Source organism: Physeter macrocephalus, chromosome 2, assembly GCF_002837175.3.
Source record: "Physeter macrocephalus isolate SW-GA chromosome 2, ASM283717v5, whole genome shotgun sequence".
In the NCBI taxonomy this organism is placed as follows: Eukaryota; Metazoa; Chordata; class Mammalia; order Artiodactyla; family Physeteridae; genus Physeter; species Physeter macrocephalus.
Window position 1 is genome coordinate 101,282,023 of NC_041215.1, and position 23,867 is coordinate 101,305,889.

Here is a 23,867-nt window from a genome sequence, read left to right on the forward strand (position 1 = left end):
AACAATGCCATGGCCTGACACATTTTTCCTTATTTGTAAATAAATCTGCAGTAGCCTATGCTAGAGTCAACAGTGACTTAGACTAGGGTGGTGGGGTCATGAAAAGTAGGTAGATCCTGAATATATTTAAAGGTCGGGCCAACAAAATGCATTTGTGGATAGGAGGCCAGGGAAAAGAATAAGAGGAGTATAGGATGACCCTGAAATGATTTCTAAGATTTCGGTTTGAGCCATGGGAACAGGCTGGAGGGAGTGAGTACAGAAAATCTATTTTATTATAAATACTGATTCTGAAATGCCTATCAAATACATATCAAAGTAAATGTGTCAGATCTGAGGAACAGAGAAGTAGGGATGGATTTGTAAATTTGGGAGTTGTCTTATAAAGATAGTATGTAAAGACAAGAGTGAGATCCTAGGGAGTTAGTTTAGATGCAAAAGAAGTCTGAGGACTGACCATTAGAGTACCCCAAATTTAAGGAAGCTGAGGAAGATCCAGCAAAAAAGACTAAAAAGCAGCAGTCACTGAGGTGAGTACTAGGAGAATCAAAAAGACTGAAGCCCAGAGGCTAGGAAAGAAAAGGGTACCAAGGGACTTCCCTGGTGGTCCAGTGGTTAAGACTGTGCTTCCAAAGCAGAGGGTGTGGGTTCAATCCCTGGTTGGGGAACTAAGATCCCACATGCCATGAGGCGCAGCCAATCAATCAATCAATCAATCAATTTTTTTTGGTTTAAGAGGGTATCAAAGAATGTCGAATGCTACTGATATGCTGCGTAATATGAGGGTTGAGACTTATCTTTGGATTTAGCAATGAGGAGGTTAAGTCATCTTGACAAAAGAGGATTTGGTGGAGCGGTGCAGGCAAATGCACCAGAGCACAAGTATAGATACACAACTCATTCAAAGCATTTTGTGGTAAAAAGGTCAAGAAATGGGATGGTAGCTGGAAGGGGAAGTAAAGGTCAAGAGAAGATTTCTTGTGGTATTTTGTTTTTTGTTTTTAAAGATGAAGATCAGTAAAAGGTGTTCGCTGATAATAAAAACCTAGAGTACAGAGAAAAAAACTGATGTTACATGAGAGTCCTTGAGTAATAAGAGATGGGAAATGGCACATAAGCAGATGGGTTAGCTTTAGATGCTCAACCTGTACCAATAGTTCATATTATAAAAGAAGAAAAAGCAGAGTAGATGAGAACATATACAGGCATACCAGTAGATTTCACAGTGGGAATATGTATACTTTTTTCTTTTTAATTGTTCTTATTTGGGGTGAGAGGGAAATAGAAAGCAAAGTCATAAACTAAAAAAAGAAGCAGCTAAGGAGGTACTACAGGTTTCACAGAGCATAAAGAAGTCATCTGAAGGGGAGGGGGACAGAGTTACTGCTTAATGATCATAGAGTTTCCCTGAAGTGATGAAAAAGTTTTGAAAATAAATCATGGTGGTGCTTGACACACATTGTGTCATCAATACCACCGAATTATACACTTAAAAATGACAAATTTTATATACATTTTACCACCAAAAAAAAAGTTTCTAGGAAAATCAACTGATGAAGGAAACGCAGTAGCGTTATGTATCTGACACCTGTGGTCAGAGACTTAAATTATCCATCTAAAAAATGAGGAAGACCACTGTGTTATACTCAATCTCCATATAATGTGACATACTTACATATCTATAATTAATATTACGAAAGAAACATCCTTTACCCCATGTTATGAACTGAACTATGTCTCCACCAAAAGTCATGTCAAAGCCCTTATCCTCACTGTAACTGTACTTGGAGATTGGGCCTTTAGTGAGGTAATGAGGCTAAATGAGGTCACAAGGTTGGACATGAATCTGATAGGACTGGTGTCCTTATAGGAAAAGAGACACCAGAGCTCCCTCGCTCTTTCCATGTATGCAAAGGCCTCTTGAGGACACAGCAAGAAGGCAGATGTGTGCAAGTCAGAAATAGAGCTCTCACCAGACACTAACCCTGTTGGCACCTTGATCCAGAACTGTGAGAAAATGTCTTCCGTTTAAGCTACCCAGTCTGTGGTTATCTTGCTGTGTCAACAAAAGGAGACTAATATATTCCATGAGAAAAATAAATTTAAAATAGTAATAATAAAAAATAAAAAATAGAAATTACCTCTGCTTGATCCCAACTTGAGAGCTTTTTTGGAGTGGCACCAGGAGTCTGATCAGCTGTTTGATCCCAACGCCGTTTTCGTTTTGAGGGAGGCTGGGATGCTGCTGCTCCATTGACGACTTTTAGTTCTCCAGCTTTAGCTTTTTCTGCTAGCTGTTGCCTAATTTCTCTCTGAAAAATATTTGAATAAATAGTGAGCATCTTTAAAACATTTTCAATATATTTTTATATGATTAGTAGAGTCATTTATATATAATGCCATTTTATTTTTCACTCATTCTCCTTTCTATGCTACTGGTAGAGCCATTCCTTATTTCCCTCTCTTTCCTGTATTTTCAAGTTTTATATACTGTCTTTCCACACAATAGATGAGCAAATACAGAATTTATTACATAGAGCACACTGCTTTATATACAGTTAAATGAAGTAAAATCTTCAGTCAATGGTAGTGAACCAAAATGCTGCCAATGAAAAACAGTTTTACAAAAAACTCATATAAATAGTAATTAAGACTATGTAATAAGTTAGAAAATAAAAGTGAAATTTTCAAAATTCTGTTATAATTATAACTATGAAATATATATAATATAGTCACAAAAAATACATTTATTTAGCCTATGATTTTAAAGTAGGGTTCCATTACCCCATTTAATTCATCCAACAAACAAATCTATAATATATTTATAATAAAGTTATGAAGATTAACTATTAAAACACAGCAATCTCTGCAGGCCAGCAGGAATTCGTTAGAATTCTCCACCCATATTCAAACTAAATTTTATGGAAGAATTAGAGGCTTCTCAAAAAATGATTTTACTCTTTGACTTTTCCCTTTCACACTGACTTCAGGCACACACCATCAATCCACCCCCAGATATATGCACCATAAGATATATATGCATATACATGTGGCCAACGGGCCAGGCACTAGAAAAGGATAGTACAGAAATATGAAAAGCTTAATTTGGGAGGTGTTAGAATTTTGAATAAGGTTTTTTCTCAACTTAATTTTTATTAATAATGTTAAAATATTACTTGTGCAGAAAATAAAAAGGAAACATAAAAGTCTCTTAATCTCAACTTTCTTTACATTCTTTCAACACCAATAAAATAAAAAGCAGGTTCACAGACCTCTTCTTTAGTTAAATGTTGTTCTCGCATTACATCCATGTAAGTCCTAGCATTCATTTTAGGATCAGGGGTCTTCCCTCCTGCAGAAAAGAACAGCAACAGGACAAGAGTACAATAAATAAAAGATAATTAGGTTCAAATGATTTATCTGCCCTGCTCTAATATTACATTATTCCATAATCATTTAATTTATTTTTGATGGAAAACTTTAATAATTACACATCTTACTTTTTATTGAGTTTGCTGATCAATTTAACCTGTTTGAACACAAACATATCTACAGCAGTTTAAAACAAATATTTTAATGCATATAAAAACAAAATGACAGCACAGTTTAGAGTCTTCAGAAGTGATGGGTTCCTGGGTTGCTAATCCGGAATACGTACACTTTCGTGCCTTTGTCTCCATCAGCAGTTCTGACTTCAAGCAGCAGAATAGAAGCCTAGAAAATTATCTCTTTACCATTAGTAACACTTTGGAAAGATATTTATATTCAAAACATTACCTGTTGCAAGCTGTTAAAATCCTGACTACAAGTAACTATGACTAGATAAGTTCTTCATACAATGTTCTAAAACAGTTACAGTTTAGAAAATCTGATTTTTAAAAATATACCTCTAATATTATTCTGATGTCATGTTACTAAAAAGGGCTTCATGATTTTTACGTTTTGTTGACCCCGAAACATATTTTTATTTTCTTAGAAAGTATAAGTAACAACTGGAAACATATTACTTGAAATATATTACTTCTACCAGTTATTATGATGCATACAGAAAAAAAGTGGTGTACAAAGAGATGTGTTAGTCTCTTGGTTAAAGTTTCAGTATTTGCTTTTCAAACTTCAAAATATCTTAAAGAAGCCCAAACAATATATAACAAGATTCACAGAGGCACACTATGTTTTAGAAATGTGATAATTAGCTATACAAGTAGTATAGCATCACAATTTAGGAAAAACTAATAAAGGTCTAAGACATTTCCTATGCTGAAGATCATGCCCAATTGGTAGTGTCATTCTTTCTGACACTATCTCTGATAAGACTTCCTTTGGAATACTTTTTCACCATAATCTAGAGAGGATGTGTTGAACTGCACCCTTAAGAATGCAGACAGGACTGGCATATAGCAGTACTGCTGTAGGAAAGAAATTAAGGACAGTTAGTATGGGCCTGTGAATTCTGACATACATGTTTAAATCAATTACAATTATGCAAGTAAAAAAAAGAATATCCCTACTAATTCATGCAGGCTGAAAGTCTAATTTGTAAACCTGCAGCAGAATCTAATTTTAAGAAACAGGCACCTAACTTTGATCTTGAAACTCACTCACCTGAGGAAAGCTTCCATCAGGCTCACTATGCCCCTTGTGCTGACCTGCACACTAAAATTAGCAAAACAGACTCCAACTATTAAAAATATCAAAGTCTTTGTATATATACTTTTGTTTTAACTTTAAGTATGCTTAGAGCAAAGTAGGTGCATTTACTAAACTATATTTAGAGCAATATGAGGGGAGCTCTAATGTGGAAACAGTTTCTCAAAAGTAACAATCCTAAAAATCTAAGACTTGGAATGAAAACTTTCAATAATTTGAAAGTATTTTGAGCAGAAAAACACATTTGTTCAAAGTAAAGAAAGCGTACCCAAAACAAAAGTAAAAGAAAAACCTTTAACCCTTTGCGTTTCTATGGCATTGGCTCATTAGTTTCTTGTCCTTCTACCTGGAAAGAAAACTGGCATTATAAAGATGAAGAATATGGCATCTGTGACTTCAACCAAATCTATACAAATCTATAATAAGGGGGATTTTTAAAAAGAAAAGCAAATTCATAAGCATGCCAAAAAAAATCAAAGGGCTAAAGACAACTTAACACAAATAAATTTCTGAATACTTATAGAAAAGTGGGAAAGAATTACCATCTGCAAAAGGATCAAGACGCTCTGGGGAAATTATCATGGTCCGCCTGTGCTTTTTGTATTCATCTTCCCGATCTGCAATCTTCGGAGGTCGGTGCTCAGCAAATGGATCATACTGAAAAGAGGTATGTCTCACTTAACACTCACTTATTAAATACCCAACGAGAATGTCACAAACAAAAATCAGAACATTATAAAACATGTAAAAATGTTTAATAAATACCTACTAATATTATGTATCATTTTTCAGATAAATGCTAATGTGAAAAAATAAGGCATATGGAAATGAGACAATTTCCATAGTTCAATCATTTGTGAAATGATCACCTTTTTGAAATAAACTACTATTTCTAATTCTCCCAAATCAACTCTCCTCAGAACACTGTAATAACCTGATTCCTAAAATATGTGACTTTCCATTGGAATTGAGACTTTCAGTTTTCTTCAGCTGAATAAAGTCTGGTTTTAACTTAAAAAAAAAAAAAAGTCACCTGTTCTGTTGACTGTGGTATATCATTAAGCAATGCCACAGGGGCATGATATCCTGGCTTCTTCTGACCAAGCAAACTTGTAGATGATGAGTAGTCATCGTCATCCTGCAACGAATGCCCCCAGAAAGCCACAAACAAAAACGTCAGAACTTAAAAACTAGAAAGAACACACAAAGATTCAATATGAAATCAAAAGACAATGTGATGAAACTTGTTAACACTTAGGTTTTCTTTTCAACTCAAAAAGCTAATAAAGATATTTAGTTCTCTATACTCTTTTAAAAATACTAAACAAGGAATCCTTTCTGTAAATAAAGTAGGTATGGACTAGAAAAACCTGAGCATTTCATCTTCTCACAGAGCACATGATGAAATTTGTTTTCAAATTTGCAAACTACAAACAGCTTATTTAGAACTCTCCAGTTTCCTTGTCTTTTTAACTCCTTTTTAAAAAACATGATTTAACCACAGAAACAAGTAAAATGTAATTAATTTTAAATGTATTTATTTCCCTAATAGTACATTTAAACAGGACAATGTTATATTATTTTACTAAAGTAAAAAGTGCCAACAATGGACAGATCTCAAGAAGATCTTAACACCTCATTAATTTTATTCACAAATGAAATGACAAACTTCCTGCTCAGCTTCTGGAACAGAGCCATCACTGTCTCTTAACATTAAGGTACGATAATGCAAATATAAGCCTCATCAGCTTCTAGAAATTTTGCCTTTGGAACTTTAAAATTTTTCTTAAAAAAAAAGTTCTAACCATAAAATTAAATATGGCTTGAATTTCATGAAAATAACAAGTTTCATAATCTACGTACATAGATTACTGAACCACACGAAAATGATCAGCTATTTCACCAAATTTGGATGTTTGAAATGGTGTGACAAAATATAAGCTATGTGGAGTATACGAAAACACTTTGAGATGTATTTCAAAATGAGAGGCAGTCACCCTTCAGAGTAACTAAATTAGGCATGAAAAGCCCATTAATATGAGTAACATGAAACAGTCCACTCATGTTAAGATGCCAAGGGGGGAAAAAACAGCACCAACGTTTTTTGGAAACAAGTCAGAAATCAAAAGTCACAAGCACAGACAGCTGTTTAAAATGAAGTCACTTCTCACTGGGCTACTCTAGAGAGAGCTCAGTAGGTAACAATAAGGATTTACTTTTCAAGGGTTAATGATTTCCAGGTGCTTTGCTGGATAAACAAACTAGTTTTAACATAAAGATTCAGAACTGAGCATTTCCAGAAGTTTTTTAGAAGAGAAGGACACTTTCGACAGTTTTATCCTCCCAAAGGAAGATCTCCCAATCTCCAAGATGTCTCCCCAGATTAAACCAGATGACTCAAAACAGAAGACTCCTTTACATTTCTTGCTCTCCTTCAAAATAATGCTTGGATGGTTTATATACTTTGTAACTTACATCTTCAAGTTCAGTTGCAGCAATAGATGTCACGTATCCAGCAAACCTGCTGTCACTTCCACCATAAATTTCCTGGTCATAATAACCTGTAGAATCAAGGCCCACTCCTTGAGCTTCATCAAGAGCTGCCTTCTTGCCTTGAATTTCTCGAATCTGTGCTTCAATATCTATAACAAAATTAATAAAATCTTCTTAATCTCATTTTCCAAAGAGCACTCAACACAATGCATTTTTCTACTGAGTATTATCAAAAACTCCTAAATACAGAAACTTCAAAATAATCATTCCATAAGGGGTTGGAGTAACTATACAAAGTATTGATTTTTAATAAATTTAATACATCTCCACCCAACAGACAATACTTATGCACACAGAGGAGATGCTTACTATTTCACCAACTACAAGTTACTCGCACCTTAAGAATGGGTTACCAAAGTTTATTAAACTACCGCTGAATTCTAACCTTTTCCCGCTTGAAAAAATAATACTGTTAATGTTGATTAAGGGAACAAGAACAACACTCAAGATTATTTAAACTCAACACTACCAGAAAGGTAAAAACAGTACTGTGGAGAGTGGTTCGCAAACCTAAACGTGCAACAAATCATCTACACATTCTGATTTTGTTAGAATGCAGTAGGCCTACATCATATCAGATCCAAGTTTCTGCATTCCTAACAAGCTCCTAGGTGATGTCCTAAACATCTTCAACAGCAAAACAATAAAGGATAAAGTCCAAATTCTTAAGCACATAATACAGAACCCTACACAGTTTGGCTGCAACCACCATCACATTAGATTTATGATTAAGAGTCTGAGCTTTAGACTCAAAATGTATGCCTTCAAAGGCTCTTTCTCTGCTAATTAATACATTATTTAACCTATGTATCTCAGTTTCCTACAACATAAAGTTTTGTTTTAAGGACTGAAGAACATAATGATCATGAAACACTTAAGCATTCAATGAATGAATTAACTCTTGCCATGTCTCACTCCCCAAACACCATGTCTAGCCATAGGTCTGACATTCAGAAGATGCACATGGTTGACTTCCCTGGTGGCGCAGTGGTTAAGAATCCGCCTGCAATGCAGGGGACACGGGTTCGACCCCTGGTCCGGGAAGATCCCACATGCCGCGGAGCAACTAAGCCTGTGAGCCACGAGTGCTGAGCCTGAGCTCTGGAGCCCGGGAGCCACAACTACTGAGCCCGTGTGCTGCAACTACTGAAGCCCGCACGCCTAGAGGCCATGTGCTGCAATGAGAAGCCACCCCAACGAGAAGCCTGCACACTGCAACAAAGAATAGGCCCTGCTCGCCACAACTAGAAAAAGTCCAGTGCAGCAATGAAGATCCAATGCAGTCAAAAATAAATAAATAAAATTTTAATAAATAAATAATAATAATTGTGTGTGGTGACAGACAGTAACTAGACCTATTTTGGGTTTTGTTTTGCAATGTACACAAATATCAGCCAGTGCATTGTGCACCTGGAAATCACTCAGTGTTATAGGTCAATGACACATTGATAAAAATAATAAAGTAAAACCTGCTAAGATTTAAAAAAAAAGAAAAAAGAAACAAAAGAAAACGCTGATATAAATTACCCAGTGCAAAAATTGCTGTGTACTAAAACCTTTCTCTAGACAGAACCAAAATGTGGGGTACATCAAGAAAGAGTTTAGAGGAAAAAGTACATACCGCAGGTGGGTTTCTGCCACAGTCCTAACACCCCTGCTGTGGGTCTCCCTCTTGGCTTTGCCTTCCAAGAGGCTGGGCCAGTTTTGCTCCCACCAGTGACCGTGACAGTGCTCTTTTGACTGCAGCTTTGATAGCTTTAGGTATTATTGTTCTTTGCATTCTTTTTTTTTTTTAATTTATTTATTTTTGGCTGCGTTAGGTCTTTGTTGCTGCACGCGGGCTTTCTCTAGTTGCAGCGAGCAGGGGCTACTCTTCGTTGCAGTGAGTGGGCTTCTCATAGCGGTGGTTTGTCTTTGTTGCGGAGCACAGGCTCTAGGCACATGGGCTTCAACAGCTGTAACACGTGGGGGCTCAGCAGTTGTGGCTCGCGCACGGGTTCGACCCCTGGTCCGGGAAGATCCCACATGCCGCGGAGCAACTAAGCCTGTGAGCCACGAGTGCTGAGCCTGAGCTCTGGAGCCCGGGAGCCACAACTACTGAGCCCGTGTGCTGCAACTACTGAAGCCCGCACGCCTAGAGGCCATGTGCTGCAATGAGAAGCCACCCCAACGAGAAGCCTGCACACTGCAACAAAGAATAGGCCCTGCTCGCCACAACTAGAAAAAGTCCATGCACAGCAATGAAGACCCAAAGTAGCCAAAAAAAAAAAAAAAAGATGCAAATGTGGTGAATGAAATATCAACTCTTCTCAACTGCTTTTTTAATTTTTTAAGACTGAAAAAAATTAAAGCAGTACAATGAACACCCATACTCTTCACTTACATTCATCAACTGTTTATGTATATAAGACATAAAACAAATACATGTGTGTGTACATGCAACTTTTCTAAACCATTTAAAACCCCTAATATTTCAGCATGATTTCCAGATCTAGAACATTCTCCTACATAACCACAACAGTATTAACATGCTCAAGAAATTAAACCTAGATATGACATCATCTAAAATACAATCCAGTTTCATATCTCCCCAATGGTCCTACTAACATCCTTCATAGATGGTCCCTTCTTTGATCCATGATCCTATCAAGAACCACACATTGCATTTAGTTGTCATGTCTCTTCAGTCTCCTCTGAATACAGACTAGTCTTCCAACCTTTTTTAAAGTCTTTCCAGACAACAGATAACTTTAAATTACAAACTGTTTCATTTTAATAATATGAATAACATATACATGTGTAAACAAAGAGTTTCTACTGCCAGTGATCTGTGGCCTCACAAATAGATGTTTCAATTTGTGCTAGCTTGTGCTAGCTCATTACCTTCAACTGAATTTAAAAAGCTTTTAAAAGCTCATTTACTAGTTTGCAAGGACCAAAAGGAAAAAATCCAAGTGGCACAAATGCCCAACGCCCTCCCCCCAGCTAAGGGAGAAAACCTTCTCTAGTTCCTCAAGATGGGGTGTGGTTTAAAGTAGAAAATGTAATAACATTATCTAGTCTGAGGCACAGCTTGTGGGAGCAAGTCTCAGAAACTCAATATAATGCAATAGGGTTAATACTGAAATTAGCAGTCCCAGTTTGTAAACACATCTCAAAATTTTTATAATGTGTCACAGCACCGCCATCACCACGCATTTTTCCTCCATTTCTCCCCTCAAAACTGTTACAGCAGCACAGGCAGCCAGGGGCCTCCATCATGATTAATCACAAACAGAAATATCCTCATCTGAGCTGGCTGATTCATTTTACTATTCTCTCTACTGTTGCTTCTGTTTTAAGTATTTATATATATGTAAGTTTTAACCCATATTTGCTCCCTTCCCTCACCCCCTAGGAACACTTTTTCCCCTGGTATAACACAAAGAAACCTCTCAGGGATTGGTAGATTGGCTAAAGGGTGAGTGGAGATCTACCCTTCATTTTTTTCCTTTTTTGAGCATTTCCATTTCAGCAATGTTTAAGGCTTTTTTTTTTTTTCCCCAACCACTAGGTACATGTATCACTTTCAAGTAAATAGGTTCTTTTAAAGAACCACAAATGCTACCGCCATCAGGATCCAGGCAAGAAACATAAACGGGTCAATCAGGCCAGCCAAATAGTATGCAATCTCCCCTCTACAGCATCAGTGTGGTCTACTGACCACTTACATCGAAATCACCTGGGGCACCTGTTGCAAGGACAGACTCCTAAGCCTCAGACACACTAAATCAGAATCTCCAATGTATGAGCCCAGGCTTCCACATTATTAATAACCCCCCCAGGAAACTCATATACCTAGCCCATCATCCCTCCATTTCCAGCCCCAGCCCACTCTCACCAAAATCACCAATTTTATACTTTCTTCTAGGTCATATACAACTAAAAAACCAGAAAGGGGCACTGTTTCATAAAAATTGCATCACACCACACCTATCATTATGCAGCGTGCTGCCCCACCAACACATCACAGACAGTTTTATTTTCCTTCTAAAGAACTTTTCCATTATAAGTTTTCACCAGCTATTATCCTTTTCTGGATAATATATTTATTCAGAAACTACTTTCTTCATCTACTGAATTTTACCTACTGATTTTATGTCCTTACTGATTAGCAACAGTTTTCTTACAAAGGTACACAAATATTGAATTAGCATTTGTATAAAGCCTGTATGAACTGTGACTGGATACTTTCTGAATCAAATGGGGCTAGGCAGCTGTTGATGGTTAAATTCTGAGGGCGAGGTTCATTACTAAATTTCAACAGGTTATGTATATAGTTCAACCAGTTACTATTTCTGTATCTTTATCTGTATGGATAAAAGTCCAAAAAGCTAGTGGATTTGTTTTGCATTGTAAACTGCAGCACATTTACAAAAATCGTGTTATCCACAAAACTACAATAGAGTCCACAGAACTCAGCCGTTATACAAGTGACAGAAATAAAAACTAGAAAACCCTGTAATTATTTCTTAACAAAACTTGTGCCAAAATACCAAACATAATACAATCAAATATTTAAGAGCCAACAAATGTTATAACATTGATAACAAATGTTATCAATATGTTCATAAATACGGTAACTTTGTTTTGTTTCCAAAATAAATAAAATTTGTGGAATACAGCAAAATATTAAGAATTGGTAAAGCTGGGCAATGGGTTACACTATGTTCATAACGTTTTTTCCTACACTTCCCTGTATTATATTTCATAATAAAAATGTAACTTTCAATCTGTAGAAGTCATTAAAAGTAATTTTTCTAATTTTTCTCCCCAGCAAGGGTTTATAAAAAACTGGGAAAGAGAAAAAAGTTGTCTTTAACTCCTTGCTTTCAAAGCTATCTAACACTAAATACCAGCTACTGGTATGCAGGTATTCCTGTACTTTCTTAAAATACGAACTAAAATAATCAAATAGATAATTTCTGACAGCAAACGATGAACGCATAAGACTTGTTACCAAGTATGAAAAAAAAATGAGGTGGAATATATTCAAAAGAATAACCAGAATAACCAGAGGTCTAAAATATTAAAGACTTGGGCTTCCCTGGTGGCACAGTGGTTAAGAATCCCCCTACCAGTGCAAGGGACATGGGTTCAAGCCCTGGTCCGGGAAGATCCCACGTGCCACGGAGCAACTAAGCCCATGCACCACAACTACTGAGCCTGAGCTCTAAAGCCTGCGAGCCACAACTACTGAGCCCAAGTGCCACAACTACTGAAGTTCGAGTGCCTAGAGCCAGTGCTCCACAACAAAGAGAAGAGAAGCCACCACAATGAAGAGTAGCCCCCACTCGCTGCAACTAGAGAAAGCCCGCACACAGCAACGAAGACCCGACACAGCCAAAGAAAAAGAAAAAAAAAATTTTAAATAAGACTTGAAGAGGCAAAGAAGGAAATGTTTATGTTAATCTCTGTTCCCACCTAATCCCTTCCCAATTTAGAATCTCTGTAATTCAAGACATTCAGATGTGAAAATAAAGAAAAATGAACACTGTCTGCTAGACACCAAAGACTAGGACCTCCTAGTGGCCACACATATGATTGCCAAGAACTGGCACTCTAAATTCACCCAAACCCATAAATATTCCAGTCTTCATGTTGTGCGCATCAAGTTTGTGCTTTTTTATTACCAAGTAGCATTCCATTGTACTACAGCGTGTTTACCCATTCTCTATGAGGTACTCAAGTTGTTTGAGTTTGTACAGGCTGCTGTAAACATCAGTGTACAGGTTTTTGTGTGAACACAGGTTTTAATACCACTTGGGTAAATACCTATGAGCAGGATTGCTGGGTCTTATAACAAGTATTTGTTTCATTTTATCACAAACTCTTGGTTTACTTAAGCAAGTTTAAGGACAGAGGAGAACTGAATTATTCTGTACAACAGAAGAATTTTGAGAAATGAAATGGAGAAGAGGAACTAAGAGAACAAGTAAAATGAAAAGCTGGGGTAAGTGAAATTATAAAATTCCAGTTTTATGGTGTTAAAGAAAGGGTAACAGAGGTAGAAACATCTAATATGGATTTCTAAATTATCTGATTATCTCAATGAAAGCCTCACTTCTGTTCTCCACCCAACCCTACCCCCATCTTCAGTAAAGTCTACTGAGGGGGAAGGAGGCTTCTATGGTAGGACTCTTGGTTACTAATGCTGAACACTTAAAAAGAAAGCAGGGATTCCTTATCTTGACAGCAGATTTGGAATCCTAAAATTAAAATTATGCACAGTCCTTCAAATCCCCAGAGTTGGTATAGTCTGGAAGTGGTTAAAAAAAAAAGCCTTAGACAAGAAATTAAAGTACTAGTTAAGTATTAGACTTGTATTTACCAAAGAGCCTGAAAAAGCCTCACTAAAGGAGGATCCTTGAGGGTAAACGGTCAAGAATGGGGTTTTTCTTAAGTTGGTATTCCTATTATAAGGCATGTCTATCACTGGGAGTCCAAAAAAAAAAAAAGACACACACACAAAACTATTTCAGGTAGCAGTTAAGCTTATTTGAAAATTTTGAGAGTATATTCATTGCCATTAAAATTATAGTGGGAGGGGCACCTGAGTTTGCAAGTCCTTTGTTAGAGCTCCTTGCCATGGCTAGTCCAACCTAAACCTGAAGTATGATTTCAGAACTGTGCCCACTTCAAAACCCAATAATATTCTTGGAGCTTCCCTTGCTTGTGGGCCTACTGATACCTTGACTGCAGCAGTAGTGGTGGGAGAGTCTAAGAGAAAGTTGTGAGTGTTTTTATTGCCATCTTCTCTTTTCCCTCTAGACTGTGGGAAACTCTACAGGACAAAGTAACTGCAACAAATTAATGGCAAGGAAAAAGAAAAAGAGATGGAGGAACAAAGATTTAAGACTAATCACAATGTATGAACTTTATTTGGAACTTGATTCCCAAGACTGATGGATATTTTATTATATTAATTTTAGGTGCAATAATGTTATTTTTTTTTTCTTATTTGGACACGCCGCACAGCTTATGGGATCTCAATTCCCCGACCAGGGACTGAACCTGGGCCACGGCAGTGAAAGCACCGAATTTTAACCACTAGACCACCAGGGAACTCCCAACAATGGTATTTTTTAAAGTCCTTACATTTTAGAGACACACACTGAAAAATGTATGGATAAAATGATACATCTTGAATTTGCTTCAAAATAATGGGAAAGGTGGAAAAGACCAGTGAAGAGATTAAACAAAAGTGGCCTTGCCTTTACAACTGTTCAAGCAAGATGATTAGATGATGGGCACAACGTGGGGGTTCATTTCACTATTCTATTTTTGTATATATTTTCAATTTTCAATAAAAAGTTAAAAGTTGAAAAGCATAGTTTTAAGTTTCTCCCTTTTTCCTCATTCTTGGTTCTCCTTTCTAACCCTCTGAAACCACACCCTCTGACCCCATGCAACAGAAAATAAAAGCTCTCTTCTCTGAAATGGGAGTCCTCTGCTACACATAAACAGATTTTTTTTAGTTCTTTTACGGAATAACTTTAATCTTAAAAGTTCCAATTTTTTCTTTGTCGTTTTCTTTCTTTTCCAGCCTTACTGATCTTGCAAATGATGGTAACATAAAATCTTCTAAATGTTAATATACATATTTTAAAAACTAAATTTGCTCCAATGATCTACAAAAAATAAATGTTATTATTCAATTGAAACCCCTCTTTTTGGAGAGGAATTCTGATCCTAGGAATATTTTCAACTATTAGAGAACAAATCCTTCCTTAGGAGATAGAAATTAATTAAGTGTGAATTAATGAATAAATTTATGAACTGGCCCATTTGAAATCTCCATTCAATAAATAATTTACATTTTTCATTTACTTAAAAATTACTGTATTACTTTTATAATCCAAAAAATGTGATAACTTAAAATTTAAAGTTATAGACATTTTTCTGACATAAATACATCAAATGTTTTATCTGCGAATTGAGTTTGACATCAAAAGACAGTACTGCTGGAACTAGGGGTCATTCAAAAGATGGACAACATCTAACCTACTGTTTGTATTTTAAACTAAGACCTAAATATCAAACTCTGAAATAAACCACCACTGGTCACATCTGATACACCTGTTTATCTGCTCCCCACCAATTCTGTTCTACTGGTTTCCCTTTCTGTGCCTTTTCTTTCTTCTATGTCTCACACATTGCTAAGTCCAGCTTGCAGCACTTCCTCCTCAATACATGTTTATTCCTCATTTTTAATCTGTATTATTTGCAATGTTCTAATTACTGTTCATTATGTGTTACACAGACACAGCCTTTGGATGTTAATCACTCCCTGACACCTTTCAGTCTGGCCCGTAAGTGACATCTAATCTCCATCAATCAGAAGCAGGTGGTAAGCAAGGATTTCTCAAATATGAGACTTCCAAAAGACATCCAGAAAAATAGAAAGTATATTCTGTATACCAACTCTCAATCTCTTCCTTCAACAAAACCCCACTAGGACAACTAACTATAACGGTAAATTATTTTACTAAACACTACAGGTTAACAGTTCCTAAATGATTAATTCCTAACTACTATCAATGAAATTAATTGTTAAATAATTCTACAGGAAAAATTTTTTTCAAAATCTTTAAGCAATTTCTTTTCCTTTTTATTTTGACTAGCAACATTCATCCTGAATATCTACAAAACCAAAACAGTAACTATTCTGGACACAGGAAAATAAAAATCTCAGAAGATTCAGAGTAACAAAATGATTATTCCAAGCCATTCTGCAAGCAGAGACTAAGGGAGAAAACTTTTTCAGCCTTGTGATGCCCCCCAAAATCCATTCAAGGGATAGTGGCAAAACAAGACAATATATGGGATTTTTGGATAATCCATCTATTTTCCTTTCCGAACAGAAAAGTGTGTATTCCCTCATGGGCCAAAATCACCAACAGCTGAAGAACTGCTGGATGGCAAGATTATGCACATTAATAACTGTATACACTTGACACAATTTAACATGCAGAAAGGGATTATATTCGACTTGAATAAGTCCAGCTCTTTTTATATTTCAACACTGGAAAGCATAAGCCACACTGACCCATGATAAAAAAATAATTGGGTTGGTTAAAGAGGATGTTAAGGCTTGATCCTAACAGAAATATTTGAAAGGAATATGACAACAAGGAAAAAGAAGTTATCAGTTTGGTTCAATGATGGGAAGTAATAGTCTGTGAAAAGAACCACATTGGAAGTACAACAGTAACCTACTTCAGTTTGAATACAATATTACTTACTTCACAAGACTCAATTACAAAGCACTGATACAGCCATTACTTTAACAATAAATTATAAGGTACAACAAAGAAATGTCTTTACCAGCAACATTATTTAGAATGAAAAGATCATGTAATCTTTACTTTAAAAGGCAACATGATAGACAACTCTAAGACAAAAATTAAACAAGTATTACACATTTTAAAAAGTTTCTCCAGGGAGTTCTCTGGCTGTCCAGTGGTTAGGACTCCGCACTTTTACTGACGTGGCCCGTGTTCAACCCCTGGTGCGGTTACTAAGATCCCGCAAGTCGAGCAGCACAGCCAAAAAAAAAAAAAAGTTGCTCCAGTGAGGTTCACATTCAAGACCTCCTCTCAACTGCTTCAATAACCTAAAAAGTTGCCCTTACTCCCTTTAGGTCATCCTTCACTCTGCAACCAATGACTTTCCTAAATCACAGAAGTAATCTGTTACCTGGGAGAATGAGGAGGGCACTTAATCCTGTAGATATCCGAAGGCCAAAGTGAAACCTAGCTCAGCGTCCAAAGCCTTCCCTAATCTGATGCTAACCTAACATTTCTTCCTCTGAGCTCAGGAGGTTCCCAAAACGTACGTCCTACTTCCCACCTATCTTAGCCAAACAGCTGTATCCAAACCTACCCAATCATTCAAGTTTGTGTCCCCTTTCTGTGACACCCTTAATACTTACGGTATAATCTCTCAATAAGTGTTGATAAAATATTCAGCACTCATCACACACAAGGTACTGTCGATACCAAAGTACACTTTCTGTACACAACCTCAAAGTGGAAGAGAAAACCTTAACACAATAGAATATTCTAAGTAATAACGATTTATAGAGTGCTGTAGTAGCAGCACAAAAAACAAACACCAAGAAACTAATTCTACTCCAGGTTATCAGAGATGGCTTAACAAGTGAAAACAGAGATGGACCTTGAAGGACTAGCGTTCTCCAGGAAAACGTCATGAGGAAGGAGCAAGAAACTATGTAACATTCATCACTAACATTCATCCCACTGTATTATACTGCTAAGTGATGGACAATATCTTGTATACAGACGGTATTCAGATGTGAAACTGAATGCTCCAATACTTTCTTTATGGCCTCAGCTAATTCATATTTATAGGAAGCATAATCCCAAATAAGAGGGCAATTTTGGTAAATGAATTGCAATCTACTGTAGACCAAAACTTTCAACTGGGTTTCCAAAACGCAGGAAAACTAATCATAACTTTGATTTTCCTATCCAAAAGTATCTTATGATAAAGACACCAATAAACAAGTAATCAAAGCCACAAAATGCCCCAAATAATCTACTCCTGAATAAACAAGAAGAGCCAACATCTTTACTTTTTCTAATTATTTTGCAAAAAGTATGTCTGAGATAGTCTAAAGACAGAAATGCCTAAAAAACACTTCGAGGTTAAAACAGTGCTTAAATCCTAAATACCTAACAAGAATAATAAAAATATTAAAGTTATTGCCACTTCATTAGCCTGTTTCTTAAGTTGCAGAAAGCTAGACTTCAGTTCCCATGGGTGATACAACTATTAATAGCCCCAACCAACATTTCCAGATGCATCTACTTTTTCCCTCCTTGCACTCTCTTTCCCTGCTACAGCCAACCACTCAAACACATCTTTCACGACTCACTGCCTAGGTACAAGATGGTCTCTCGGGCTCAAATGTCCTCCCCTAATTTAAAACCGATTGATCCTTTTAGACCAGGGACACCTCACCTCCTCTATGAAACAGCCCTAAGTATAAATTAATTACTCCGCTACCCAGGTTCCCAGAACATGTTGCTTATACCTTTTTAAGCATTCATTTGCCTCATACAAGAATGAAGATATATACATATGTTTCCCCACTAGGCTGTAAAACTTGATGGCCTTAGTCTTTATTACCTCTCACAGACTAACCCCGAGCCAGGAACTTAGAAACGATGTGTGAAATAAAAGGGACTCTTGGAAGCTCGTGTTTGATGAAAATTTCAGATTCCAAATCAGAAATCAAGGAATGCAGCTCCAACTTCCCATGCCTCGTCTTTTCTCAAGTGACCCTACTTCCTGTCATTTCTGGATACTCCCTGACGGGGGACTCCAGCCTATTCCCAACATTTTCCTAATGCATACTCAGTATTCCACAAAACGACCAACTACTTCAAATGCTTTGGCCATTAAAGTGCCTTTCTCTCTTCCACCAATAATATGGTGGAAAGAAAAAGACCTTTGCTTTCCTTGGAGAAAGAAAAAGACCCATATTATACTAAAAGTGATCCAGGAAGAGAAAAACTACCAGATTTTATTCTCAAATCATTTCGAACAACAACAACAAAAAAACCAAGATAAGTATCTTGGACGCCTGAAGAAATGCAGATTAACCGAGGTTAAGAGTAATGGGCCTCAGTTTGACTAAACTCGACTGAAGGCTGCCCGGAAAGCGGCTGCCGTATTTCAGTGCTTTTCTGACTCTCCCATGCACAAACTATGCCAACGACAGTTCTGAGAGGCGAGGAAGACTTTGTTCCCACGCGCTCTTCCCGGCTCCCTTGCCCAGGAATCTTCCTTAGCGAGCCGTTTAAACGAGGCCCCCGGGTCAGAGAAGAAAAGCAACGCTGAAGCAGCGGCTCCCGAACACTGAACAAAGCGCCTGTCGGGGGTGTACGAGTAAGACGCCATTACGCGGGGCAGTGGCCTGCGCCGCTGGCGCCGAGCAGACGACGAGGGCCCCGAAGCGCGGGCTCGGGTCCCCATAAAAGGAACCACAGGAAGAAGCAAAAACCTAGGAAGACAAAGTCTTAGCAGGTTGGGCAGCGGAGAACCTACGTAACAAGGGAAAGACCGCTTACCTTCGTGGGTCTTCGCGATCTTCGCCATTTTGTCCACTCGAACACACAGACGGAACTGGCGCTCCCAAGAACTTCCGCTCGTCGCCGCTGCCACGGAGAAAAACAGCTGGGGGCCGCTCTCCACGCAAGCGCCAAGCGGGAGCGCGCTCCGTCGATGACACGTGACAGAGCAGCCACCTAGATAGAACAGAGCGGTGCATTGTGGGTGGAGGGAGGAGCCAGGGTTGGGCCTGGAGGCGGTTTTCTCGGTAAACCTGAAAAGGGCTAGGTGAGCCTTAGTGCCTTAAAGTGAGTAACTCTGCCCTGGAGTAAAGTGGATTACACCAGGGTACACCAGGGCAGTTAAAAACAGTCACTGAAAGAAACTTTACGGTTTCAGGGCTGGAAGAAGCCTCAGGCCTTCAATCCCCCTCCTCCAAATTCACTAGACCGGCGTTCTGGAGCCAGACAAAAGCTTTCTTTAGCATGTCTCAGCAGTTGCAGTGCTTAGTTACAGAAAGTTACAACAGTCTCATTCCTCACGCTGTAATTCAAGGTCATTTTTCTTTCTAAATACCATTTGGATAGGAGTTTCGTCTACAATATACGTTCCCAAACACTATTGAAATTTACATAAAGTGGGTAAATTGTTGCTAATCCCATAAATCCTATAAAGTGGATAAACTAACTGTGGCTAATCCCATTTAATAAATGAGAGGGGCTTCCCTGGTGGCGCAGTGGTTGAGAGTCCGCCTGCCTACGCAGGGGACACGGGTTCGTGCCCCGGCCCGGGAAGATCCCACATGCCGCACAGCAGCTGGGCCCGTGAGCCATGGCCGCTGAGCCTGCGCGTCCGGAGCCTATGCTCCGCAACGGGAGAGGCCATAACAGTGAGAGGCCCGCGTACCGCAAAACAAACAAACAAAAAACAACAGTGACTTGGATTTTTACACAGTAAGAAACAAGGGTTTTTTAATAAGTACCTTTACTTTCCATTTCCAATATTAATAAATAATAATCAGATATTATTTAAAATGGATTTCCTACCCTTTTCTGGTGAGGTTTTTTTAATTTCAAAAGTCAGAAGGGGTGATCTCCCCTCCCTTTTATAACCTAAACCATTGAGAGTGCTGACACCCAATGAAAAGGAAAGTCCATTCCTTTTCTTATCAAGGACACTTGGAGGCTTGCTTTTCCTAATCTCAGAAAAATACTGGACTTCCCTGGAGGTGCAGTGGTTAAGAATCCACCTGCCAATGCAGGGACATGGGTTTAATCCCTGGTCTGGGAAGATCCCACATGCCATGGAGGAACTAAGCCCATGCACCACAACTACTGAGCCTGCTCTCTAGAGCCCACGAGCCACAACTACTGAAGCCTGCGCGTCTACAGGCCCTGCTCCTCAACAAAGAGAAGCCTGCGCACCAGAAGGAAGAGTAGCCGCCGCTCACCGCCACCAGAGAAAGCCCGTGCACAGCAACAAAGACCCAACGCAGCCAAAAATAAATAAATTTATTTTAAAAAAATATTGCGAAGTAGCAAGTATACATAATTTTTCAAGACAAAAACCAAGATATAATAATTTTTCAGAATGTTAAGTGCTAGCTGTAACTGCACAAATTACCTTTGGAGATAAAGCTATAATGGCCTGGAAGCTCCATGCTATTGGAAAACCAGTGACAATTTATCAAGCCCATCTTTTCAGAGATAAAGGGACTGTCACAGGATAAATGGACCACAATCTTGATGTGTAATGTTGAGCTTTCCAGAAATCTCCTATATCAGAGGGACATCAGACTCTACTTACCCCAGGCTAAAAATCTACTTCCATCTGCCTTTCAGTTATGTCTAAACTTCCAAAACTATATTTTATTTCTGAATATGCCAAGTTCTGAGTATGCCAGTCAATGTGCCTGTCATGCCTGACTTTCCCTTCTAGCTTCAACTGACCTGACCAAACTCTCTATTTAGGGGAACAGCACTGGGTTGTTCTGGAAGGGACAGGCACCTGGCCAGCTACCTAGAACCTGGCCTGGAATACAGTATGTACACCCTGTCCATAAACAAAGGAAATTATTGCCTAAGCCAAGATTCCTTCTCCTGGAAATTTTAACTTGAAGTATGAAATGAACTTGCTAGTTGCTATTGAAACAGAAAGAATCAGAGGAAATTGTCACTTCCTCTGAAGAATCATGAACTCCTGTTGCTTGAGTCCCCACCTCTACCTTGAATCCAGAATTACCTCCAGCTCCAAGCTTCCAAAGGCCCATTCTTTGAATAATACTGCTCTTCTTGATCTAGCTTGGGTGATTTCTCTTCCTTTCAGCTATACCAGGCCTAACTAGAACAGAAGAGCATATATTAATATATGTGTGAATTCATTAACTAGCTTCTTTTTCCAGCTAAAAGTCAGCTGAGAGCTGTCTTTGATTCATAGTGGTGAAATACCTAGATTCAGAGCACACGTAAGTCAAGTAGGTGTTCCAGATAGCTAAGAGGATTGTGTCTCAGAAGCATCAGATACCTAGAATGCTGTGATGGTCTTCTAATGTGTCAACTTGACTAAGCTACAGTCCCCAGTTATTCATACAAATACTAACATAGGTGTTGCTATGAAGGCCTTGTGGATATGCTTTAAGTCCATAATAACTGATTTTAAGTAAAGGAGATTGTCCTAGATAATCTGAGTGGGTCTAATTCAATCAGTTGAAAGGTCTTGAGAGCAGAACTGAGGCTTCCCTGAATAAGAAAATTCCATCCGTGGATGGCAACTTCAGCCTATGCCAGAGAGTTCCAGCCTGCCCTTACTGATGGCCTGCCCTATAGATTTTGGACTTGCTTATTAGCCAGTGCCCACAATCGTGTAAACCAATTCCTTGCAATAAATGTCTTAATATGTATCTCCTACTGGTCTGTTTATCCAGTTGAACCCTCATTAAAACAAATGCTAAAGGTAAATTTCACCATTCATTTATTCAAAAAATATTTGAAGACCTATCAATAAATATTCAGCAAGAACCCATCATATATCAGACATTACTTTAGATGCTGGGAATACAATGTTGAACAAGATACTGTCCTCACTGGGACTTCCCTGGCGCTCCAGTGGTTAAGACTCCGCACTTCCAGTGCTTCCACTGCAGAGGGTGCGGGTTCCATCCCTGGTGGGGGACTAGGATCCCACACGCCACACAGCACGGCTAAATAAATAAATAAATAAAAAGATACTCTCCTCACGGAGATCAGATTCTTTGAGGGAGAGAGATTAAAAATCTATGTGTGTTTATATAATTTCAGGTACTATCAAGTGCTATGAAGAAAAATAAGGCAAAGTAAGAGGAGAGTGGGCAAGGTGGCAGGATAGACAGAAAAGGCAAGATGTCTGAGAGGATGACATCCGAGCAAATACCTAAATGAAGTATGGGAATGAGGACCTGTGGAAAGAGTATGCCAGACGCAGCAAGTGCCAATGCTCCAAGGTGAGAGTGAACTTGGGGTGTTCCAAGAACAGCAAGAAGGCTGGTGTGTCTAGAGTAGAGTAAGGGGGAGAAGAGCAGCATGAGATGAGGCCAGGTACCTGTGGCACCTGGCAGTACTACATTGTTGAATGGTTAAATTAATATTGAATGAAGGAATCTGCCAAACTTTCCTGTTCTGTACTGTCTTTGCTAGCTTACAAAGAGACCTGCCACATAATTTTTGCTACTGGATTCTCAATGATAGATGTACCATACAAGGGCAGGAAACACTGTCACTAATGACTCAGCTTAGGATGGCTGTTTTCACTAGCTGAACTAAGAAAGTGGCTGAGGGTGAAGGAAGGTGGGAGGTCAGGACCAGAGAAACAGGATTTGTGAAAGAGGGTAAGGGATGTTGGACAGATTAGGGTCCTTAGGTCAATGACAGGTGATCTGCTGTAGGCAGGTACCAGAGTCAACCTAGATATGTTGGCAGTAATAACAACAATAGTAATACAAAGCTGGCAGTTTTTGATGTCACCCAAAACCCAAAGAGACCTACTAGGCAGAGTATTCTTTCCTAGTGATGGGAGGTACAAGATGCAATAGTTTGTCCTTTACTTTGGAGGGGATGTCCAGGCATGCCCCAGGCCACTACGCCCCTAACACAGTGGTTCTCAACTGGGAGTGATTTTTGTCTTCCAGGGATACTTGTCAATGTCTACAGGTATTTTTGGTTGTCACAACCTAATCCTCTTTTCCTAGAAGGTCCTCCTTCCTATTCCCACCCCCATCTCCTGTACTCTCACCTGGCTTACTCCTCATCCCATAAAACTGACCCAGTGTCGCCCCACCCAGGAAATCTCACCCGAGGAATGAGATATACATAGCATGCTTTGATACTGCCGTCCTCCTTAAATACCACAAACATCTCTAACTACTCTAGCCACTTTGTATTATAATTGTTTCTATGTGTCTTTCTCCCTGAACTGGCTTGTAACACCTAAAGCAAGGTAAAGTGAGCAATTACTGGCATCTAGAGCATAGGATACTGCTCAATATCATAAGTTCCACAAGAAAGCTCCCCACA

At 38.4% G+C, this 23,867-nt stretch overlaps 1 protein-coding gene across 1 annotated transcript in view; it reads right to left on the reverse strand.

Annotated features, from left to right (window-relative positions):
- Positions 1–23,867, reverse strand: part of SF3B1 (splicing factor 3b subunit 1) — a 59,106-nt gene that overhangs the window by 17,452 nt on the left and 17,787 nt on the right. The window contains exons 2-7 of the mRNA XM_007111630.3: positions 19,341–19,517; positions 7,126–7,292; positions 5,684–5,788; positions 5,193–5,307; positions 3,273–3,352; positions 2,142–2,312 (exon numbers count right to left, since the gene is read on the reverse strand). Coding sequence (XP_007111692.1) covers positions 2,142–2,312; positions 3,273–3,352; positions 5,193–5,307; positions 5,684–5,788; positions 7,126–7,292; positions 19,341–19,368 — 666 coding nt within the window. The 5' untranslated portion in view covers positions 19,369–19,517. The remainder of the gene's footprint in view (positions 1–2,141; positions 2,313–3,272; positions 3,353–5,192; positions 5,308–5,683; positions 5,789–7,125; positions 7,293–19,340; positions 19,518–23,867) is intronic.